Source organism: Varroa destructor, unplaced genomic scaffold (assembly GCF_002443255.2).
Source record: "Varroa destructor unplaced genomic scaffold, Vdes_3.0 BEIS01000003.1, whole genome shotgun sequence".
NCBI classification, from domain to species: domain Eukaryota; kingdom Metazoa; phylum Arthropoda; class Arachnida; order Mesostigmata; family Varroidae; genus Varroa; species Varroa destructor.
The window spans coordinates 41,994,759-42,016,156 of record NW_019211456.1 but is presented as its reverse complement, the minus strand read 5'-3'; the positions used below and the strand labels follow the sequence as shown (position 1 = coordinate 42,016,156).

At 42.3% G+C, this 21,398-nt stretch overlaps 2 protein-coding genes across 6 annotated transcripts; one reads left to right on the top strand and one right to left on the bottom strand.

The window, feature by feature from the left end:
• The first annotated feature begins 190 nt into the window (after positions 1-190).
• Positions 191-18,891, top strand: LOC111248425 (uncharacterized). 4 transcript variants are annotated; one of them, XM_086984557.1, is made up of 14 exons: positions 191-943; positions 2,606-2,978; positions 3,157-3,365; positions 3,712-3,934; positions 4,552-5,604; positions 5,837-6,301; positions 6,453-6,639; positions 7,046-7,104; positions 11,894-12,526; positions 13,153-13,882; positions 14,038-14,516; positions 14,679-14,984; positions 15,408-15,573; positions 15,950-18,891. In XM_086984557.1, the coding sequence occupies exons 2-14, from the start codon at positions 2,622-2,624 to the stop codon at positions 16,639-16,641; spliced, it is 5,559 nt and encodes a 1,852-aa protein (XP_086840683.1). In that variant the 5' UTR covers positions 191-943; positions 2,606-2,621; the 3' UTR covers positions 16,642-18,891. The 4 variants fall into 4 exon arrangements, with proteins under 4 accessions (XP_086840683.1, XP_086840682.1, XP_086840685.1 ...); XM_086984556.1 differs by having other exon boundaries at positions 192-943; positions 2,615-2,978; XM_086984559.1 differs by lacking the exon at positions 11,894-12,526 and adding an exon at positions 9,517-10,101 and having other exon boundaries at positions 198-943; positions 2,615-2,978.
• Positions 18,517-21,369, bottom strand: eIF2A (eukaryotic translation initiation factor 2A). Of its 2 annotated transcripts, none has more exons than XM_022800765.2 (3): positions 21,221-21,369; positions 19,016-20,341; positions 18,517-18,847 (listed from the first exon to the last, which is right to left on the bottom strand). In XM_022800765.2, exons 2-3 carry the CDS (start codon positions 20,198-20,200, stop codon positions 18,704-18,706), a joined length of 1,329 nt encoding a protein of 442 aa, XP_022656500.1. In that variant the 5' UTR covers positions 20,201-20,341; positions 21,221-21,369; the 3' UTR covers positions 18,517-18,703. The 2 variants fall into 2 exon arrangements, with proteins under 2 accessions (XP_022656500.1, XP_022656498.1); XM_022800763.2 differs by having other exon boundaries at positions 20,955-21,271.
• Between the last annotated feature and the right edge of the window lie 29 nt (positions 21,370-21,398).

Genomic DNA, 21,398 nt, shown 5'->3' with positions numbered 1-21,398 from the left:
GACATTCCGCAAATAGTCGAGCGTTTCCCGAAAGTTGATTGAGATTGGCTCAGGCGTTAGGGATATGGCGCGAGCGCGAATAAACACGCTTTGCGCTTAGCGCACAAACAAAAATACCCAATCGGCCCAACCCTGCCCGCGATAGTAGATGTGTGTCTGTGCATAGATTGCGTGTAATACTGCTGTTCACTGGTTTTCGCTCTCGCTATTTTCCCGTTTCCTGTCTTGTTGCTGTTGGTCCCCAACAAGAGGAGGGTAGTCAGCTCACAAGAGGTAAAGCGTTCGGTACGTTTCGAGTGTTAGACACAATCTCATAACGACTCTGCTGTTTGGGCGGCTGCTAGACTCTCCGCTACGGGTGTTGTTGCCAATACGCCGGCGGTTACACGTCTGGCTAGTCTTTACGTGCTGCTGCTGCTACTGCCGCCGCTGCCGCTGCCGAAAAAGAGAAGGGACCGACCGACACATCGCTAGTGACCGTGCCGTGAGACGGAACAACGGTGGCGGTGCTCTCCAGTTTGCCATTCGTCTACCACTTCAACCATCATCATCCAATAACAAGATCTATCGCAGCGACGAGAGATCTAATATACATTATATGTATACTGCCTTCACGGGGCGTTCTCCTCGGCGCGTGCATGCATTTGTGTCTATCGGGGGACTATCGTGTATTTTGTGTGTAGTCGTAGTCTATCGAACTAATTGCTGTTATTGATTTAGTGTGTTGGTCAGTCGGATTTGCACATAGTGCTACTAGTGTTGTAACTGTTGCCGTACTGCAGTGGATGCCCCCAATGTATGTCGATGTGCTACAAGCGCCGCTGCTGCTGAATGGACAAACAGACTCATAATAACAATAATAATAACAATAATGCTGTTGCGGTGTTGCTCTCTTTGACGGTCGCCACTTCGTGACATCTCCGAGTTGTTAGAATTGCAACGGGTAAGTTGCGGCTCTCATCACCTGTGGGGGGAGTCGAGGAGGTGAGGTTCATAGTATTAAATGGAGATTTACGTCATCCGCATTGGCTGATACAAATACGTTAAGACGAAGACAGCATTCAATACGATCAGTAACAATTAGAACTGTCTGACTGAATGAAAAGGTAGAATCATGTGCGATTTCCAGTCATCATGGGTAGCTGCATTTCATACACGTTTGTAAAGGACTCATAGCTAAACTCTTGTTCGCTCACCCTCCATGTATCGGCGGTACATTTTTGATATTGTTGTAAGTATTCGGAGGTTGGAAAAGGCAAGGAGAGTAGCGAATCCAAAGATACCGCCCAAACAAAAGATTCATGTTTAGCCGACTGAACGACAACTTAATTAGCTTTAAGTTAGCTAAGCGAAAGGTATCCTTAATAGAACGTTTCAGGCTTGCCATCAAAACGCTTATTAGGAATTCAGTTAATTTTATACACTTTCGTGTTTTGACATGTATCCAGCGGTCCTTATTTTAACGTACGTATTTAGAAAAATGGGTCAAATTGGGATGACTTAGAATTCGGGTATAAATGAATCTCAAAACTGTTACTTAATAAAAACGCTCATCAGTTCTACTGAACTTTTGGCGAATATCCTCTGTATTAGCTGTCGTGTTTGCTAAATAGCTTGACGGTAGATGGAAATGTGTGCCAGAAATTCGACGCCTACACCTTAAATACATCATAGATCTGCTCTGAATATCAAAATCTGTCCTGACGTGGTTTGCTAGGTTGCACTTTATCTTCCAATGGTGATGTAGGGGGGATAACGTGGTGAATACCCAGTAGAGTGTTGCGCGCAGTAGGTACGCGTGTTTCAATTTGTTGAACTGTTGCGCTTTATCCAATTTACCATTGTTCACATCTATAATAAAAAAATGTCTCGAAAAATACAATTACTTGAATGCTTAACACTAAATGCCAATGTTCTACACAGTTATTCTGAGTGAAACCAAGAAGGAAAGTTTTTTGGTTTGAATTAACTTGTAATAAAAACGTAGAAAATTATATGCATAGAAAAAATCAGAGAGTACCCCAATAGGATTGTGTATATCAAATTCAAAGTTAGTTGCCAATTGCTTTTAAGAAACTTGTTTTGTTCGTATAATCCCGCCGCACAACTGTGCTTGAACTAAGTAAATATAATTGAATTAATCAGCCATAATTAGTTAAAGGAAACGTAAACACAATCTAAATGTTCAACACCAATACTCTAACGAAGAGCAAAAAGGTAAAAATTGTTTAAACATACTTTTGTTCTCAAAATGATCTATTTTTCTTCGTTAGTTATCTTTGAATGAGTCGGAATCGGTTATGACCTATTTTCAAGACATTTATTGTGCATTAAATATTAGTAAATATGCTTCTTTAAAGATCTAAGGCTAGGTGATAGATGGTATTAACGAACGGCATCTTAAAAATGGATTATGTTCGATCAGCTGAGGAAGACTGATATTTGAGCGAAGTTTTCTTGTTCGAATTTCCTCGACTGTTCAATATTTATCATACCCTATGAGTGAACTTTTAAAACAATCGACTAGGAGGATTATACAGATTAGACAGCTTAGTAATGTCTTCCCATTTCTGGTTATCTGTGTATTTCCAATTGTTGTCATGAGAAATTTCAGCTCGAGGATGTCATCTCCTCCGGACGACGGAGGAGGACTCGGTAACGATGCGAATAGCAGTCTTAACAAGAGCAACGGCACCAACAGTAATGGCCCCGCGGGGCCTGTCACAGCAGGGGCAAATGGAGCCAGCAGCGGCAACATTAGAAGCACTAACGTCACGTTATTTTCTTCATGTCGCTTCTGCGTATCTCCGGCCGCAGCAGAAGAATGTCCAGCCCTGGCCGGACAAATTGAAGCTCATGGTGGCCGGATTGACAACTACCTCACGGATATGTCGACACACGTCGTTGTATTAGATCATGATCGAGATTCAGATCTTATCCTTGAAGCGACAGATCTCTACGAGAAACCTGTTATCACTGTGTGTAATGTAGACAACAGCCTTCATTTGAGCGAACCAATTGATAATTCAGTTGTTAACCTACAAGCCAATCGAACAAAGGCATAGTGACATACATTTAGCCTATATTTGGTTAAAAAATAAAATATATATTGTTTTTGTTCATGAGTAGTACCATTGTGTTTGCTTTCTCTTCTAGCCTCGATGGGTAACGCTATCCCTGGCGGCTAATCATCTATTGCCAATGGAGGGCTTCAATCCCCAACGCCGACTCTTCCATGGCAAATTATTTTGCCCATCAGCGCTGGCTAGGAAAGATATTCACGCTCTCTGGGGGATGATCTCTTACCATGGTGGCCGGATGCAACTAAAACTTGATAACAAATGCACTCACCTACTGACAACAAGGTTAGACTCATAAAGGAATATTTTACACTTCAGCTCATAGGAAAAGCAATGTTTAAATTTTACTACCTTAATATGAAACATCCCTTTATTGTCAGTGGTACTTAAGGCTGTTGCAAGTGGCATCATAAAGTTTGGATTCCGCATCAGTTTCACATAAGTCTTATTATCTATCTTGAGAAGTATTAATAATTACCCTTTCTCTAAGCAGTGAAGACGTCACAATTATATTTCAACTGTAAAGCAAGGGATAAAAGCTAATGCAGTCCCTCTGGGAAATTTACTTTGGAAAGGTTGACATTCTCCAAATTTACGTTTGCAAATTCTGTTGTGCATTTCGGGTGTATAGACCTGGCGGTGCAAAGTACGCACGGGCTGCCAACAGTCCGTGGATAACGATTGTCACACCTGATTGGATTGTTGAGTGCGTAAATCAGCGAGAATTGAGACCTCCGGAACCATTTCATCCTACATTGTTAATAAAGACGTCGCCGATCGCAGATTCTACGACTCCACCGAAACTGACAACGACGCCTCCGCAGCAGAATTCTGCTATTCTGCCAGAAGTGAAGGTATTTTTTGTTAAGTCAAAAAAGGGTTGTAAAAATAGTCATTTCCAAAGCAGTTTCTTCTTGGACTATCGTTAAATGTGGTTTATGGTTCAAACACTGATCAGCCATTCGAAGCACTTCGATAATCAGAGATTAGCAATTATACCAATTCCATCGAAGGTATAGAATGTCGGTAAGAGATTTGACAATATCTAGCTGAGCGCCAGGGAAGAAGCAAACATTGTTTTACTGCAATTTTTTGCATATAGGGTTGGCTTTCCTGTAATACAAAGCAAAATATATCTAATTACATAAATTCCGTCAAAGCAGCGGGTTAGACTAGCAGGATAAATTTTGTGTTAAAATATATTTTGAATAAAATCGTACTCCTGGCATGCAGAGGAGATACATGGTCTACAACTTGATCAGTACCGTGCACTTTACTAAAATTGACTAACTAAGTCAAAGCACTAAACTAAAGTTGACAAGTGCTAATTTTTCGGTAGTGGAATTCGTTTTGCAATATATTTTTTGACACTGAAGACGTATAATGTTTAAAATTCGAAGCATCTCTGCTATGTTGAGAAGTGAAAACGTGTAAACAAAAATGCGTTATTTCGTAACGTCTTTCATTTCAGCCGGAGCCTGCTACTGCACCGTCACCAATTCCATCTGCTGGGCAAATGATGAATTCAACACCACTTGGCGTGCCGCAGGTGCAGCCAATGACCCAACAGCTATCTTCTGCACCTACAGGTCAACTACAGAGTGCAGGTGGGCCCGACATAAGTGGGCAGTCTCAACCGCCGAACTCAATAGCAAATCAGATGCAGTACACTTCACAAATACAGCTGGTTAACAATCAGCAGCAAGGACAACAGATGCAAATACCGGGACAACCACAACAGCAGCCACAACAACTCCAGCAGGTTAACAGCATGGGATCCACTCAACAAATGAGTATGGCCCCACAATCTCTGGGACCAGCTGGAGGTCATGTGCAACAGGTGCAATCTGGGGGACAAATATCATTAATGTCTGGGCCAAGCGGACCCCCAGGATCGATGCAGACCGGACAGCAACCAGGTGGCGGTCCATTACAAGTATCACAAGGACAGTCCATGCAAGCAGGTCTCCAGGCAATAGCGTCGTCTGGCCCACAGGGGCAACCACCTGGTACAATGGGTAGGGTTATGCAGAGTGGTCAGATTAGCCCCGGTGGCATAAGCATGGTAAATATGCAAGGGGGACAACCGGTTAGTCAAGGTAATATGGGAGGCCAACTTGCGCAAATGCTAACGGGGGGTCAACGCATGACATCATCACCTAACGGACCGACGCAAATGGGTGTCCAGGGACAAGGTCCTCCGACAGGTCAAATGTCACCGGGTCAAGGACAGCAGGGGACGCAGGTGGTAATGATAAACCAAGGCGGCAAAATAGTGCCTATGGGACAACAGCAACAGTCCGGGCCTATAATTCCACAGCAGTCTCAGCGAATGATGTTCCAACAGGGGGCATCTCAACAGATATCTAGCCAACAGATAGGCATGCCTTCGCAACAACAAACTCCTGGTGGCGTAGGTATGCCTCCAGGAACGCAGAGTCCGCAGATGGTAAGAATGCAGCAGTGGGTCTCCAAGCCTCAAGGCCAGCAATTGAGTCCACAACAAATTCAAATGATTCGTCAGGTTAGTAGCGTATCACTAGTGAAAAAACATAAAAGGGTAGTCTTTTTTGATGATCTTTAACCCAAATTTTTGTGAAGGAAGGAAATATAGAATTTGAAAGTTTTATATCTTTCATCTCATTTTCCCTTTTAATGAAAACTGACTGTTTTTTCTTAAACAAACTATTCAGCAGCATTATAGATCATCTTATTTACATGTATGCTGATTTGATCATATATTTTCACGTTTACAGCAACGACATCGTATGGTAATAGCAGGCGGTCCTCCCGGGACAAACGGCCAGCGTTTGGTCGTAGCGACTCCTGAGCAGCTCCAGCAGATGCGGCTTAGACAACTTGGTCCTGGAGGTCCAGCTCATATGCAACAACAAGGTGCTAGTCAGCAAATGATGCCACCAACGAACCAACAGATGGTTCAGGCTCAGCAAAGTGGAGGCCAGATAGTTACAAGTGGTTCAGGGATGGTTCAGTCGCAACAGCAACAGCAACAGCAACAGCAGGTCATGCAGAGTAGCGTTGGTCAGGGTGGTCAACAAATGGTTGTTATGGCCGGGGGCCAGCAACAACCAATTCGATCGATGGGACCGCCCGCACCTGGAAAACCGCTGATTCAACAGAGGGCCCCAATCGTTATGCAACAACAACAACAACCTCAACAACAACAACAACAGCAACAACAGCCACAACAAGTGCAACAGGTTAATATCGTCATCATCATAGATGATCTTACTTCTTATGGCATATTTTTTTTAAATCATTTTTAGCCGTCTTTTAAATGTCACCAATAGCTACTCACACGCTTTAATATGTTAATTAAAATTGCCATGCGTTTATTCAACTTTTTTTTAGGGCCAGGGCGGTCAGTGGCGTTTCCCTGGCGGTCCTCCTGGAGGCCCAGGGGGTGGAATAGGTGCGTCTTGGGCTGGCCAAACAGGAGGACCTCCACAGCAGAGCACCCCGCCTCTATCGCCCGTGCAACAACAACCGCCTCAAGACATGATGCAACAACAACGACATCTGCAGCAGCAACATGATCGTAAGTTAACAACGTCTGTATGAGAGCTTAGTTGTAACATCTAAGTATATTAGAACACACGTTTCTTAATCGTCACAAAAGACTGCGAGCTCAATTGTGCATTTGAAGATATTAGTGGGTGTCACATTCTCAGTCACCTTCGTATGCTGAGTCATACAACCATTCTCAAGGAAAAGGTATTATTAACGAGGAGGATTAAAAGCGAAATAGGAGTTCGAAAAATATCAGAAGCCCCGACATTTACCTCTACAAACAACATAATGAGTGTGCTATTTTTTTTCTTGAAAGGCATCCGCTCCTGCTTAAGCTGCCAGACATATGTTCGTTTTCTATTCTAAATTAAATTGATGTTCTTTAAGATATCAGTGGCATACTCTAATTGGTGTCACGACCTATGAATTTACAGCTCACTATCAACAGCGAATAGAAATGCAGCGTCGCCATATACAAATGCAACAGCAACAGGTAGGTGATGCTCCAATAAGTAAACGTACACTTAATATAGAAGTGTTAATGTTAGACCACTAACTAAATAATTGCAGTTCTGGAAGCACTAGGTTATTTAAATGCTCCATTTTAAGCATCATAGAATGATAATGATTTTTTTTTCGTAGCAATTGTTCGTTTTCAAATTATTTGATGTGTGGTTCCAGTTTTACTATCCGTATGATTATTCTTTTCAAGATTACGGGCTCTAGGGGTTTCAATGGGTAATAATTGTAGTAGTTTGCAAGTCACTCATCTATCCATAAGAATCTACAGTTATCCTTCTCACTTATATTAATTGCTGCTAGTAGATTTTCTGGCTCTAATTAATGCTTAGTCTTTGCCATGATTAACTTAGAGAAGTATCAAAAACGTACTTTTGGCGTTAGCCTGTTCCATGGTTGTTGCCCGATATGATGAATGGCGATCATTTCGTAGACAATCCCGCCATTTATGTTCACTTATGTTAAAATAGCCCCGCGGCGAGGAATTCGTTGCAAATATTGCGACCATTGCCGTTTTGATATGCTCGTTTGCCTGCCTGTGTACATATCTATCGAATTTTGCTTCATAAGTAAGAAGATCTCTTCTTTAACAGAAGAAATATACCACTGAGTTTTACAATTGCAGCATTGTTGTACGACATGAAAAGGCTATGGCTTAGAGTTTAACGTTTGTAGTGACTAATACATTTTAGCGCCTTTCGATTTTCTCTAACGCAAGTTACACATATCTGCTTTTAGTATTGTTCATTTTTCATTTAAGTTTACAAATCTAATTAGACATTCTGGGTCAAACTGCCTTTTTTAAAAGTCACATTTGGAGCTCAATTCCCCTATTGCATTTCCTCCTCATGCTACAGATTCGGTTACCGCATAATCTTTGCTTTCGAAGAATAACTAAGGTAACCTTCTTTAGTGTGTTTTGTTTTGGTTTTATACTTTTGCATACCTTCGTTTTCGGTATTTACCATACTTAGCAGTTTCGGATGACTATGGAATGATTCTGGGGTATCACAATAGAAAAATTTTGATCCGTACAAAGGATTACACTAAACGAACAATCAACTTAACTACCAGGTTATAATAATCTTTTAGGCACCAATATCGTCCTTGATTTTTAAGCACACTCTATAGTTTAGTCACACGAAGTGTATTCTACGGGGCATATACAGTGTGAGCTCTGATACTACGCAGAGTCAAAATTGTTATCTCGTGCTTTGCTGTTCTCAGGTATTTCTTCCCTAAGAGTAGTCTGAATCTCCTTTAATCATCTTAACGAACTCGTCGATGGTACCATTCGTTGGCTGTATGAAATTTTCCTTTTAAAAGGCCCTTTCCAATATTAAAGAAGTTGAAGTGTTGAGTCGCTAAGTTGCAAAACTGTTGTGTGCAGCTGCAACACCTTGGTTTAAATGATAGAAATTCCCAACTACTGCGGCCCAATTACGCATAAACTGATTCTCAAAAGCTCAAAGGAGTATAGTAAGAGAAAGATGTTCAACTATCCTCAGATGTGTGCCTAAAGTGAAAGGCATTCTTGTTTTCCATAAGCAATCATTATTTCAAATATTTACTCATTGAAGACTTTTTAGTATGTAACAATGATATGGTCATCAATAATGAGTGCAGCCACTACTTCATGTTCTGAGGTGCTCCGCTAACCTCTCAGATGTTTGATAATAGCCAGTTAGTATTATGCAAAACTAATTCAGCGGGTAACGAGCGATTTATTTGGTATACTTTGGTTTATGATAGTCTTTGCTAGTATGGATGTTATATCATAGTGCTGAACATTTCCATGAACATTGTTCTTACGATTAAAATTATAGTCGTTACCGAAATAGATGCCCAAGCTGATAAATGCGTTTATAACGATTTAGTTTCTGCATTCGAAAATTAGAAAAATATATGTTTTCATATATATACAACTGTAAAGCAGGCGTGATTCGAAAAACTGAAACGATGCAGAAGCTTAAGTGTTATTATGTAATATAAGTATTCTTTACTTTACTGTAAAGCTCTGAGGTTAAATTACGTTTGGATCTATTATCGCACGAAAGAAATAAAGATTCAATGACACACACCGTTATAATGTTTTATGTTATTATTGTAATTCAATTTCTTAGTTTACTTTTTGACATGCTAACAATCTCGATAATGTCGTTGGTTGACATGACCTTGACTGTTGCTGACATCATTGTTGTTGTGTTTTACTCTTGTTATTCTTGTTATTTTTGTTGTCACTGTTATTGCTGTCATCCGTATGAATCAACCAATCGACGATCGATTAATGATTGTTCCGTCAAACTCGTTATTTCCGTATTATTGTTGTGTGGGTGTATGTCATCATGCGCGTGTATGTGTGTAACGGTCGTGGTCTGTCTCCTAGCCGCAGCAGGTAGCTGGCGGTACTGGGGTTGCTGGGGTGACGACGGTGGTCACTTCACCGGCGGCAGGTGAAGTCGTAGTCGTCGGGGGCCAACAAGCCCAGTCACCCCTGGCATCACCGGGCGCCCCTGTCACAGCCGCGGGACAGACTCTCGCGTCGACAACCGCTACCCAAAATTCCATCACCCCAGCTTCTACCCCAACCTCCCAGAGCCCAGGTCCTGTTGTCGTCCAGCAAGCACAGCCTCCTTCGTCCGCCCCTACAGCCACAACCCAGATCCCGCCCAACCCAACAACCCAACAAACCCCGACTACCCCGAGCGCTGTTACCAATCAGCTCAAACCTTCGCCGGGCCTTCAGCTACAAGGGCCGGTATCATCTACCGCCGTTGTCCAGCAAACGCAACAGCAGCAGCCACCAGGTGGCACTGGGACTGTCGGCGTCGTTGGCCTCGGCGGGCAGGTGCAGCCAGCTGCTGCGGCAGCAACAGGCCAGTTGTTGCAGCAGCAAATCCACCAGCAACAGCAGCAGCAGGGGCCGCAAGCGGGGCAAATGCAGAGTCCGCAAACCGCCAGTCAGCCTCAGGTACCCAGCTGAGTAATCGAGCCATGTAACCATCAGTTAATAAGGGGAAAGCAAGGGTAGGGCAAAATGAATGAAAAAACGGAAACAGAGCGATCTGTTTTGTAGGATTACACTACAATCGTGGTCTGTCTTTGTCGTCGTACGCTTATAAAATTGGGGCATCCCCAAACTAAAAAATTGGGTATCTTTAGTCTATTGTGGTAATAGTCTATTTTCTTGTAAATTCGATACCTTTTAATAGGGCATTTAATAAATCTAGTCGAGAGCAAAATCTGTGCACATAAAAGTTCGGTGTATTCTCGAACTATACGTTAACAGAAAGAAGATTATTTGGCGGAGCCACCTTTTGTTTCTATCCATATTGTTTGTCATGAACGTCTTCGGCAACGAAATAACTAATATACACAATTAGAAAAGAATTAGTCAACGCCAGAGAAGGCTAACCAGCTCGGCTATTAAGTATTAGTTTATCCACAACATAGGATACTATAGTGTATTAATAAAACAAAATTCCAAAAAATTAAGAAAGCTTTTCAGGCTAGTGCTAAAAACTTTTACACTGATTATGAAATTGAACGGAGTGTGAAGTAGCTTTTGTATCTCCAAATCGTGATTAAAGAAGCGCTATGAAGAACTGTAATAATTTTGCTCTTGGCTAGACTATAAGATCAGCGGTGATTTTATTTTCGGCAGAGATAATAAGGGAAAATACGCTCCTATGGAAACGCTAAAACGATCGCGAATTTTAAGCTTAGTTATGAAAGTGAACGACCTGTGAAGACAAAGGCCAGCCATGTTTGTATTTAAATGGTTTGCTGTGGTGCTGATTTGGCCTCGGATGAAGACACCTTGCTTTGCGCTATTCTATAAGCAACAAATGGTTTATATACCTGTATACTATTGCATGCGCTTAGAATAAACGTTTTCCCCGTTACGGAAATTACCTTTGCGCCTAGCATCGTGGTTTATAGCTATAAGACCGTTATAAAACTTTTGAATATATTTTATGTTAACCCTGAGATGTACCTTTCCTTGCATGACGCCAATTCAAACAAGCCACATACTTGAGACGCGCCAATCTAGGCTGGTATACCTGATATTAACTTAATCAACTGAACTGATCACTAACCAGCTAATAATACTAACATATAATACTACTATGCACTCAGATCTAAGTTGCCACGTAGCGGCAGCAGGGCAGGTATGTATATATATCTTGTGCATTTTTTGACGGTAGTGAGTGAAGTTTGAGAGTTCTTACACGGTAATAGAGAGATTTGATCTAAAGTATGCCGTTGTTGTTACTGTTGTTGTTGTTGTTGTTGCTATCGTTTGCTGCTGTTGTTTTGCTTATTGTCTTTTCTCGTTGCTGCTCTTGTCGATTTCTTTCTTTCCCATGCTGCCTCTGCTGATGCTGACACTGCTGCTGACTCTGCTGGCTGGCTGGCAACTTTCTCTCTCTGTGTGTCTCTCTTTCTCTCTCTCTGTCTCACTGTCACGCTCTGCCTCTTCCACACCATTTTGTGCCGTTCTGTCTCCATCTACCGATGTCCTGTTGGCGCACACGCGTGCGATGGTATGTGCGTGCGATCGCGGAAACCGCACACGGCAACGACTCACTTCGGCTTCGGCTCAAATGTACCTTAATCGACATAAATTTACGAAAACTAACGACAACTCGACATCTGATGGTGCTTCTCATCCATATGAATACACACCTGGTGTTTGGTGCCAATGGTTGCTTCATCGGCATTTGATTACGATTTCTTTGGATAATCCAAAATGATGACAGTCGATGGTGGCTGTTGGCGGTGTCGGCCACATGGCTGGATCTTATCAGGCGCATACGCAACTGAGTCCTTCGGGTGGCCATGGAGGTGCTGCAAGTACCCCTCCCCCCGGCCGAGTAGGCGTCGGAGTCCTTACCATGCACAGAGGAGACACAGGCACACCTCCTTTAAGTGGTGGCCCCGGAGGCCATCCAAATCATATGAGTGGCCCCCATGGTCCGCACCACGGTTCTGGCAGTGTGGTGCATCAAGGGGTTCATCATGGCCATGGGAGTTCCCATAGCCATGGCAGCGCTCACGGTGGTCCTCACGGCGGATCTCCGCATCCACATCATTCCCCGGGACAGCATCATCAGGTGATAGCACCTCGAGCAATGCCGATGTCCCCCTCCGTCGCATCAGGCATAGGAGCGTCAGCCGTGTGCGCCGCTACATCTAGCCAGATGTTACGCTCAGCTTCACCGCAGCCCCACCATCCACTTCACGCGACTCAGCATCCGCAACATCCACAAGGTCTGCTACCACACATTCATCCGCAACAACAACAACCTGGTGGCCCACAGCAACAAATCCAGACTTCACAACAGCAGTCACAGGTTCAAGGAAACCAGTTGCCCGGAAACGTGCATCCGAAGGTAGACATTCGTCATCCGTTTAGGTTCAACTGTCGTCAACAAAAGCAGCAAATATAGCTAGGGACAGCAGTAATAGCTGTTGAGGAAAATAAAACAACTGTTCTTGTGCAAGCTGTGCAAGCCAGACAGGACCCTCGTCATTCGACACTCAGTGGCATCGATGCTAATTCCCGATATTCGCGAATGCGTAGACGGATGTATTGTAGAATCACAGATAGACGGACATGTTGCATGGGGACAGAACAGAGTTATGGCACATATAGTGTAAAACAAACACCTTTGAAATAAGATTCTGCTCGGTCGGTGTTATCAAAAGGTTGTAGTAGAAATGATGTATAGCACATGTTTGGGTGCGCACCTCCTATTGGATTTGTTGCAGTACTAAAGCAAGGCAATGTACAAACACAATGCTCTTCTGAAGAAAGCTACAATAGTTGGTTTCTGATCTATAGCTCTATTGTGCGTGTTCTTAACTTAACGATGGGTGCACCCTGGGTCTGCGAAATGGCGAGTCATTAACTTGAATTACTTTATAATAAGAATAACACGGGCGTGGAAAATAACAGTCGCCTAGCGTATCCATTTTTAGATGTACATGTCACTTATGTAGCTACACTGATTTGCAGATGGCGACGCAGATGGGACCAAATGGTCAACGTATGATAATGGGGCCTCATATGCAACGAATGCCTTTGGCCCCTGGTGGACCCTCCATGGCGCAAATGCAGCTTGGACCGCCTGGAACACAAGCTCAAGTGGGCACAATTGGAGGGCCTCATATGGGTGGTCAACAGAGGTACGTTGGACCTATGGGACAGCAGATGATTGGACCACAAGGTCAAACCCCTCCGGGTGTCAAAGTTAATCCACAAACGAAAACCGCTTTAGCGAATTTACTCAATAATAGGCTTGGTGGAGGAGGACAGCAGGGTGAAATGGGACCAATGTGCCCTCAAAATGGACCGCAGCCTCCAATGGGAATGCAACCACAACCCCAAGCAGGTCTATTACAAGGCGGAATGCGATGCTATCAGCCGACGGGGCCTAGTGAGGGTCAATCAATGCAGCCAGGCCAAGCTCATTCGGGTGGGCCAGTGAGTTATCGACCGGTTGGAGCACCCTTGGTTCGAGCTGTCCGTCCCGACGGTAGCATGCATGGTCCTTTCATAGGGGCACATAGCCAACATCCGCATGCCCATGTAATCGCTCAGGAGACGCTAGTTGGCCATGAACAATCGCCCCACCTATCTGCTGACACGTGCTTCCTCGGCTGCGTCTTTTACTTTTTGCTTCATCACTCGACTGAGTTCAACGCTGAGCACATCAGTATAGCAAAGGGTGTGTGTGAGGAAAAAGGTATGTTTCATTCATTACGGCCACTATTTTTATTATCTATCTAGATATGCAATATCTAATCGCAAAATAAGCTAATCTACTATTGTGCGCCCTTGCTATCATTGTCCACGTCGTATAGTGACTTAATACTGGTTTTTACTATGGTCTTCTATAAGGCGGTACTGTGGCTGAAATGTATAGCCTGGAAGTGACACATGTTGTCTGTACGCATCAAAATCAGCTTGGTGTGGAGCGAGCACTTCGGGACGGCAAGCGTTGTATCACTGTATATTGGATCAATGACTGCGTACTGCAAGGCAAGATGGCCCCTCCATGGCAAGCACTGCACCTGCCAGCTGCGTTTGGGCCACGAGAGCAGCCTTGCGCGCAACACATCATATCGTCGACTGGCTTCAGCGGCGAAGAACGGTTGCGTATCCGTACGATGATTAATAAAGTAGGTGCCAAGTACTCGGCGTGTATGACGCGAGAAAATTCATTACTAATTGTCAAATCTCGTCGTTGGGCTGAAAGCGGTGAAAAATTGAAAAAGGCCCATGAGTGGAACATGGCGTGCGTCAGTGCGCAATGGCTCAGCGATGTAATGCTGGGGCACTATGAGGCTGTCAGAATGCCAATGTCACCTAAGTACCAGGTACGTTTAATGCGACAAAATTCTCAGCTTGTTATTGTTACTCAAATAACAGTTTTTACCAGTTGTTAATGCTATCATCGAACCTTTCAGAATAAAGCAAAAGGCAAATGTTGACACAAGAGGTAACAGACGAATGTTCATGGTTCTATGTTTAATTTTCAGGTGAGTGAAATGGACATACCCTTTCTTCGCATCGACTACGGAATAGCGCAAGCCCTTTTGATGGCATGGAAGGTGCCTATCAAGATATCGGAAGATCAATGGAGGAGCTTTTCTGAGTCAGATCTCTACCATCGCGTACAGAAACGAAAGCTAGAAATCGCCGAGGAAGAAGAGGTGATTCGCAAGAAGAAACCCGCAAACGATGAAAATTGTGTCACTGTAACTAACCCGAATCCACCGTCCGAGGGCCAGAAGCCACTAGTCTTGTTCTCGGGAATTCAAGATCCGGAACCCCTCAAGAAGATGGTGCGTATATATATAGTTTTTAACCTTTATTACTACGTTCGTTCATGGCTACATCTGAGCAAAATGTGGTCGACATCGCCGATTTTTTGTGCTCAAAAACTTCATCAATAACACACGAAAGGTGAGAGTGCGTTAAGCTGCTTGAAGACCAAAGTATGTCAAAGCTTGTCGACTGCATTCATAAATGAACTTGGTGAACCAGTAGCGAATGACAGGATACCTATTATGCTGCTTTCGAATACGTTGCTTACTGTTAAAGTTCTTAATCAGTTGAAGTGCTGATGTAGTGTTCATACATAAAAAATTCCGCAGTGATTTAAGTAGTAAGTACAATAGATTTTTTAGATGTTCAATGTTGCAAGCAAAATGTTAATTATGGTTTCATTCGTGCTAACGTATGTAAGCTTTGTTCCCTTGGTGCAGATCCTCCAACTAGGTGGTCAAATCGCTAAGAATGCCAAGGAAGCAACGCATCTGGTATTAGCAAAATTCTCGCGCACTATCAAGGTGATGTGTGCGGTTAATCATGTCAAGCATATTTGTTGCCCCGAGTGGGTACACGAGTCACATAGAGCTAATACTTTCCTTGGTGAGTATCCTATATTTATCTAAAGAATAGCATCCTCTAAATATATACATATGTAGGTAAAATCTAAAATAATGACTTGGTTTTTTTCTTACTTTATTATTTATTATATTATATTGTCTATTGCTTGTGCCGGCCATTGTATATATTTTCAGTCATCACAAAAGCTTTACGATGTTTATATTTAGTTAGTCGTTATTGTTTGTATTTGTATATTTGTTTTTATTACAGAAAATTAGAACAGTAATGGCACTAAATAAAATTCACAGTTTTTTTTGTCTTAATTATAAAAGTAATAGCTAGATACATAGTTCACTAGGTTCTTATCTGTTTTTCTTTGCCTGTTACTGCGCTAATCTCTAATCTCCATTATTTTTAGACCCCACCGAATATTGGCTGCAGGATTCTGATGCTGAAAAGCAATTTGGCTTCAGCTTGCGCTATATCCATATGCAGAGACAACGAAATGCTCCTCCGCCTCTCAAAGGCTACGTGTTCTACGTCACACCAGGATGCTTACCGACGATACCCGTCCTGAAAGAGGTTGTGGAAGCGGCTGGTGGCAGTATGTTCCTCAACAAGCGACCTACCCTCAAGCATATCAATCAGTTTAACAACAACAACAACTACAGCAACAATAATAATAATCACAGCAGTAATACAAATAACAGCAACAACAACAGCGTTGGTAGCAACAACAGCAACAACAATAGTATGAATAGTACCTGCACTGGAAACAGTGCAAATAATAACGGCAGCAACAAGGACAATAGTGAGTTAACAACAGCAACTACGACAACAGTCTCAACGACAACGACGACAACAACGACAACTAACAACTCGGCAGGAGCCGGTGTGACGACGCCGACGACGAACGTTAATGGCGGCCTACCCCCTGCCAATGACGGCGCCTCCAGTAAATTCATATGTGTTACGTGCGAGGACGATCTGTACATGTGCAAAGAACTTCTGGACAGGGGCGTGCGGCTGTACAATGTCGAGGTGATTTTAACAAGCATATTGCGGCAAAAGGTTGAACTTGACGAGTACGTCCTCGATTGTTGCATTTGAGAAAACATGACTGCAGAAATGTGAACGAGAGGAACTTGTAGAGATACAAAGTCAAAGCTGCTCTTTCAAGTTTTTGATTGAATATTGGACCACACATGAGCTGATCTGCCTGTGCCAGCTACTCGAGCCAACTAAATAGTACATTAGATTTATTATTACACGAAAAAAAGAACTATTGTCGTGGGTCTAGGCGATATAAAAAAAATGCGAAAAAATCTATAGATTCCGGTGCGTGCTGCGCGTTTAGGCTCGCCCAAGCATCGAACGCGCACGCAATGTATATTAAAATAGTAGAATTTATATATATATATATATATATATGCAATTGATTGGTTGTAAACAACAGCGCGACTTGCGAAACAATGGAACTATGTACGATCACGTTGAGGATTCATAAGTGAAAGATCTAGGTAGTGTGTGCAATGAAAAGGAAGTATCCAAGGAAGAACAAGTAGAACTAAACCCGTTCGAGGATTTAACTGACGATAGTGATGCCAACTAGAATATGTGAGAGGGAAACATCGTTGTGGATTTTCATCGTCCATCAGATGTTAAATAGTGAAAGGTAATTCTAGAGTCCCGTAAGTCGATATACACGTGTGATTGTGTATACTACGCTGGTGTACCGGACGATCCTTACATGACAGAGTAAGCATATTTTCCTCATAGGGCATTAGCAAAATAAGGGAAAACGACACACCTTTGTATCGTGTCATACTGACATTGCATAGAAGCAAAATCACACTTTTCAATCACAAGTGACGCAGAGAAGAATTCGCAGTCCTTCAGTTTTGGCTTTCGTTAGTTTGTCATTTTACAGGAAGATTAAGAGAGACGGTAGCTCATAAATCTGTATAAATTGAGTCGTTGTAGTCACTGTAGTTTAGGTTGAAGATTTTGTGGAAAACTGTTTCGTAGCTGAAATTATCAATTTTTGACTGAATCATATCGTTTTCACTATTTGCGTACGACTTGCGTATATTTTTTATACAATGATGTACACTATTGAATTTTTTCATCAGTTCAATCCTCCCGCCACCTCACCTCTTCGTATGGAGACTATCTCCAGTCATCAGCAAATTATACGTGTGCACAGCTTGAACTTCATATGCGCAGCGTTAATGCCATGTAATTATAACAATAGACAAATTTATTAAATCAGACACATGTAACACGTTATTTAATAGACGAGAAACTGCAACAGAGCTTATAACTAAAATACTATTAGATGTGTGATCTAAAAACTGATACTTGTTGTCAAGGTAGTTTCGTAGATTTACATCGATAGTACTGCATCGGCATCGATGCGGACGGCGTGTTCTGTTACTTTGACAAGTACCGAGTATGCGAGAAAAAAAAGAAAAATTACGACTAAATGCAGTACCGATCTCACTCATTTGTCCATGTAAATGATATTACAATTCTATTATGATTATATAGACTTAATTATTTTACCGTTGTAATCTGAATTGTCGAGTATTGTTTGTATGTTCAATGCTATATCACTATTACTGCTGATATTATATCGCGATGTAATATAAAGACGTTAGAAATGGGAAAAAGATGAAATATGAAATGTAAATAACCGTGTAAATTGTCGTAATTAGAGCTGGACCATTAACGAGAGGACCAGCTGGATATATAGTAGGTAATTACAGGGAAGGGAAACTACCTGGGTAAGAAAGGGGATAGGTTTATCCTATAGGGTTTTTCTGCAAATCAAGAACCTGAGAACCTTTTTAGTAAGAACTCTGTCGAAGAACATGGCCAACAGGGCCATCGTTGGACATGTCCGAACCGGGTAGATTTGCGGTGTCAAAAAAATCGACGATCAAACATGACAACGAACTTTTTAATGAAGAAAAAGAAATCTACTAGAGAAATCCAAACGTTGTATTTATTCAAAATATATATATATATATATATATATATATATATATAAACAAAGAACGCTTATTAGCAACACACAACAACGTTATGGGCCTAATAGTACACGATATCGTTGAAAGTGAGAGAAAGTCTATCGGACAATCGTAAATTTCAAGTTTCTTTATTCTTCTACCTAAAGTTCAAGCCGTTTAAGTTCATCTGACAATTCTTTTTCTTTAGAGATTTTTTCCATCTGCTCCGGGTCGAGGGACTCTCCTTCAGCTAACCGTTGCTTCAATACGTAGATTTGTGACAATTTCTTCTTAATAGCTGTCGCCTGAAAATCGCAGAACGCAATAAGCAATAAAAAAATACTTTTAATTTCCTCGTCTTTTTAATTTCGTAATATTAAAAATGTACGAATTGGTTAATAGTCAGTAGGTCAAGAAGGAATTACTTCACGTTTGTAATAAAAATATTTCTCTCGTACTGTCTAATTGCCTACCTTACGATCGTCCTCGTCAAGTTTGCTGAAGCCAAAATCGATCACAGGATTTCCCACCGGCGGCTCCGATGGTTTGGCAGTCTTAGATTTCTTCCTATTTTTATTCTTTCTGTTTTCTTCCTTTTTTGCCTCTTCAAGGGCTCGAACACCTGGGGGCCGGTAGGCTTGTTTGGACGCCTTAGGCGTCGACTGCCTAATGCCCTCAACCTTCTTAAAGACAATCGTAGGCTTGGCGTATTTATTGGTTGACTCTTTTGATAAGCAAATCTGCCACAGTTCGTCAAAGCTTTCATTGCCATCCTTACTCGAGGCAATTTCGCTCTTTAACGCCCCTGAGTAGTGCCACACCTTAAAGCCATTGTTGACTCGAAGTCGCGGTGAAAGTGTAGCTGTAAGAAAATGCATGCCGTCAACGGAAAACTCGAGATGTGTTGTATCTGGTATTTCCATTATACTGATACGTTTTTTCTGCTCGACATCCCATGTTTCGACGGTGCCCTGAAGGTTGCCAAAGCCCGCTGTCAGTAGAATGTTGCCTTGTGGATTGAAGTAGGCTAAATTTCTTGGACCCTCTTCTATATCCCATATGGGAGAGCATTTAAGGTTGAATATGGTCGCCTTGGCTGGCATGAAGCCGTACACAACGCAAAACGTGTCAGTGCACCATTCCGTATGGTAGATTGGACCTTTCTTCTTCAACTGAACAATGCAGCTGTCGCCCTCAACATTTGCGTAATGCAACGCCTGGTCGCCGTAATACGAAGTATTGCTTTTGTCAACTTCGTTTGCGGCAAGAATCAGAAGGTCAGTGCCTTTCGCATTCCACTTGAACGTGACATTGTCGCATGTGAAGAACGATTTTGACGCCACTGGATCACTTGAGATATCGATATTATAGATTCTACAGAACGCGGGTTCCCCTTTTCCGCTTGCCGGCACATAACAAGCAAAGAACTTTCTACTTACCGACGGCGACAAGCGAATATCAGTTACGCGTTTGATATTGACCTGTTTAACGTGTTTCGATAAATCAGTAGGTTCATACAATAAAACCGTATTGTTATACGGTCGTGCTAGATACGCCTCGTCGGCGAACCAGTGTGGTTCCCAGCCCGTTTGCCGGCGCTGTACATACGAGTGAACTGTTTCGCCCGTGGTGCAGTTGACGATAAAAACATTTGGCATTGGTTGCTCGTTAGGTTTACATAGAAACGCTGTAAGAATATTCAGAAAGGTTGCCCTAGGTGAAAACTGAATTCCTTGCACTTTCTCGAATGGCAGAGTCTGAAGACGTTTGAGCGAGGGTACCTCAACCAGATGGATGCCCTGAAACAATTAGAAGTTTATTGGAGAAAAACTTCGTGTCAGTTTTTAGAACGCACATCGCGTTTATCCTTATGGAAATAAAAAAATATTGCCCTTTCAATTTAAATATATTTTGAGATTAATTAGGACAGATAGTACGTGTAGAATAGAATACCATAATTAAAAAAATTTGCTCAATTCAAGGAGAGGAAAATTCCAATGCACCACGGTTTCATTTGGTACACCTCCGTGAAACACGGAATAGGAAGGACGTAATAAAAGTATATTTCTGTTAACTGTTAAAAGTTGGGTGGTAAGCTGTAATAAAGAGACACCTAGTACTATGTACCCTAGGGATAGCGGGAGATTGAAAGATGTCAAAAGATGAATAAGTAGAAACAAGTTTATGAGCGGCACGTTTTAACGTGGAGAAGAATACCAGCGCACATATTGAGTAGTTATAATTTCCCCACACATTGTCTCTTTATGGAAATGTAGGTTAGACGGACATCCACTGATGTATAAAAAAAACTACACTCGCATTTCAAGACGGAAATGCGCCTTTCCTAATAACGATTTTCTTAATCGATAGGAATTAGCGTGATATTCAAAATGCGGGACATGACAGGTGTACCTTCCGGCTAGCATATGCAAGCATCTTGCCATCTTCACTCTGATCCATAAATTTACAATCGTCATCGAGCTTCTCTTTGAAGATCGCCTGTGACTTGTCATTGATTGAATACACTAATAGGCCACGGTTGCCACATGCAAAGACGAGTCTCACATCATCAACAGCCATAGTGGCGGCATCAACAATTATTATTAATATTAAGAAAAGTGTACAGTACTCCTACTATCCTTATCGTTTGCCGTTCACGCTCTCTATTTTTTTTTTACCTGCACTCTAAACAAGAACACAGATTGACCACACGTTCTAAACTGAGTCGCCGTTTACGGAGGCGACTGTCGGAGAATACCAATATCGTCATGGGAGCGCCGTATTTTAAACTGACAGCTGCATTAGCTACATCAAGGTTGTCGAAATTGTTTAACGCAACGGATAAGAATTAAGGGG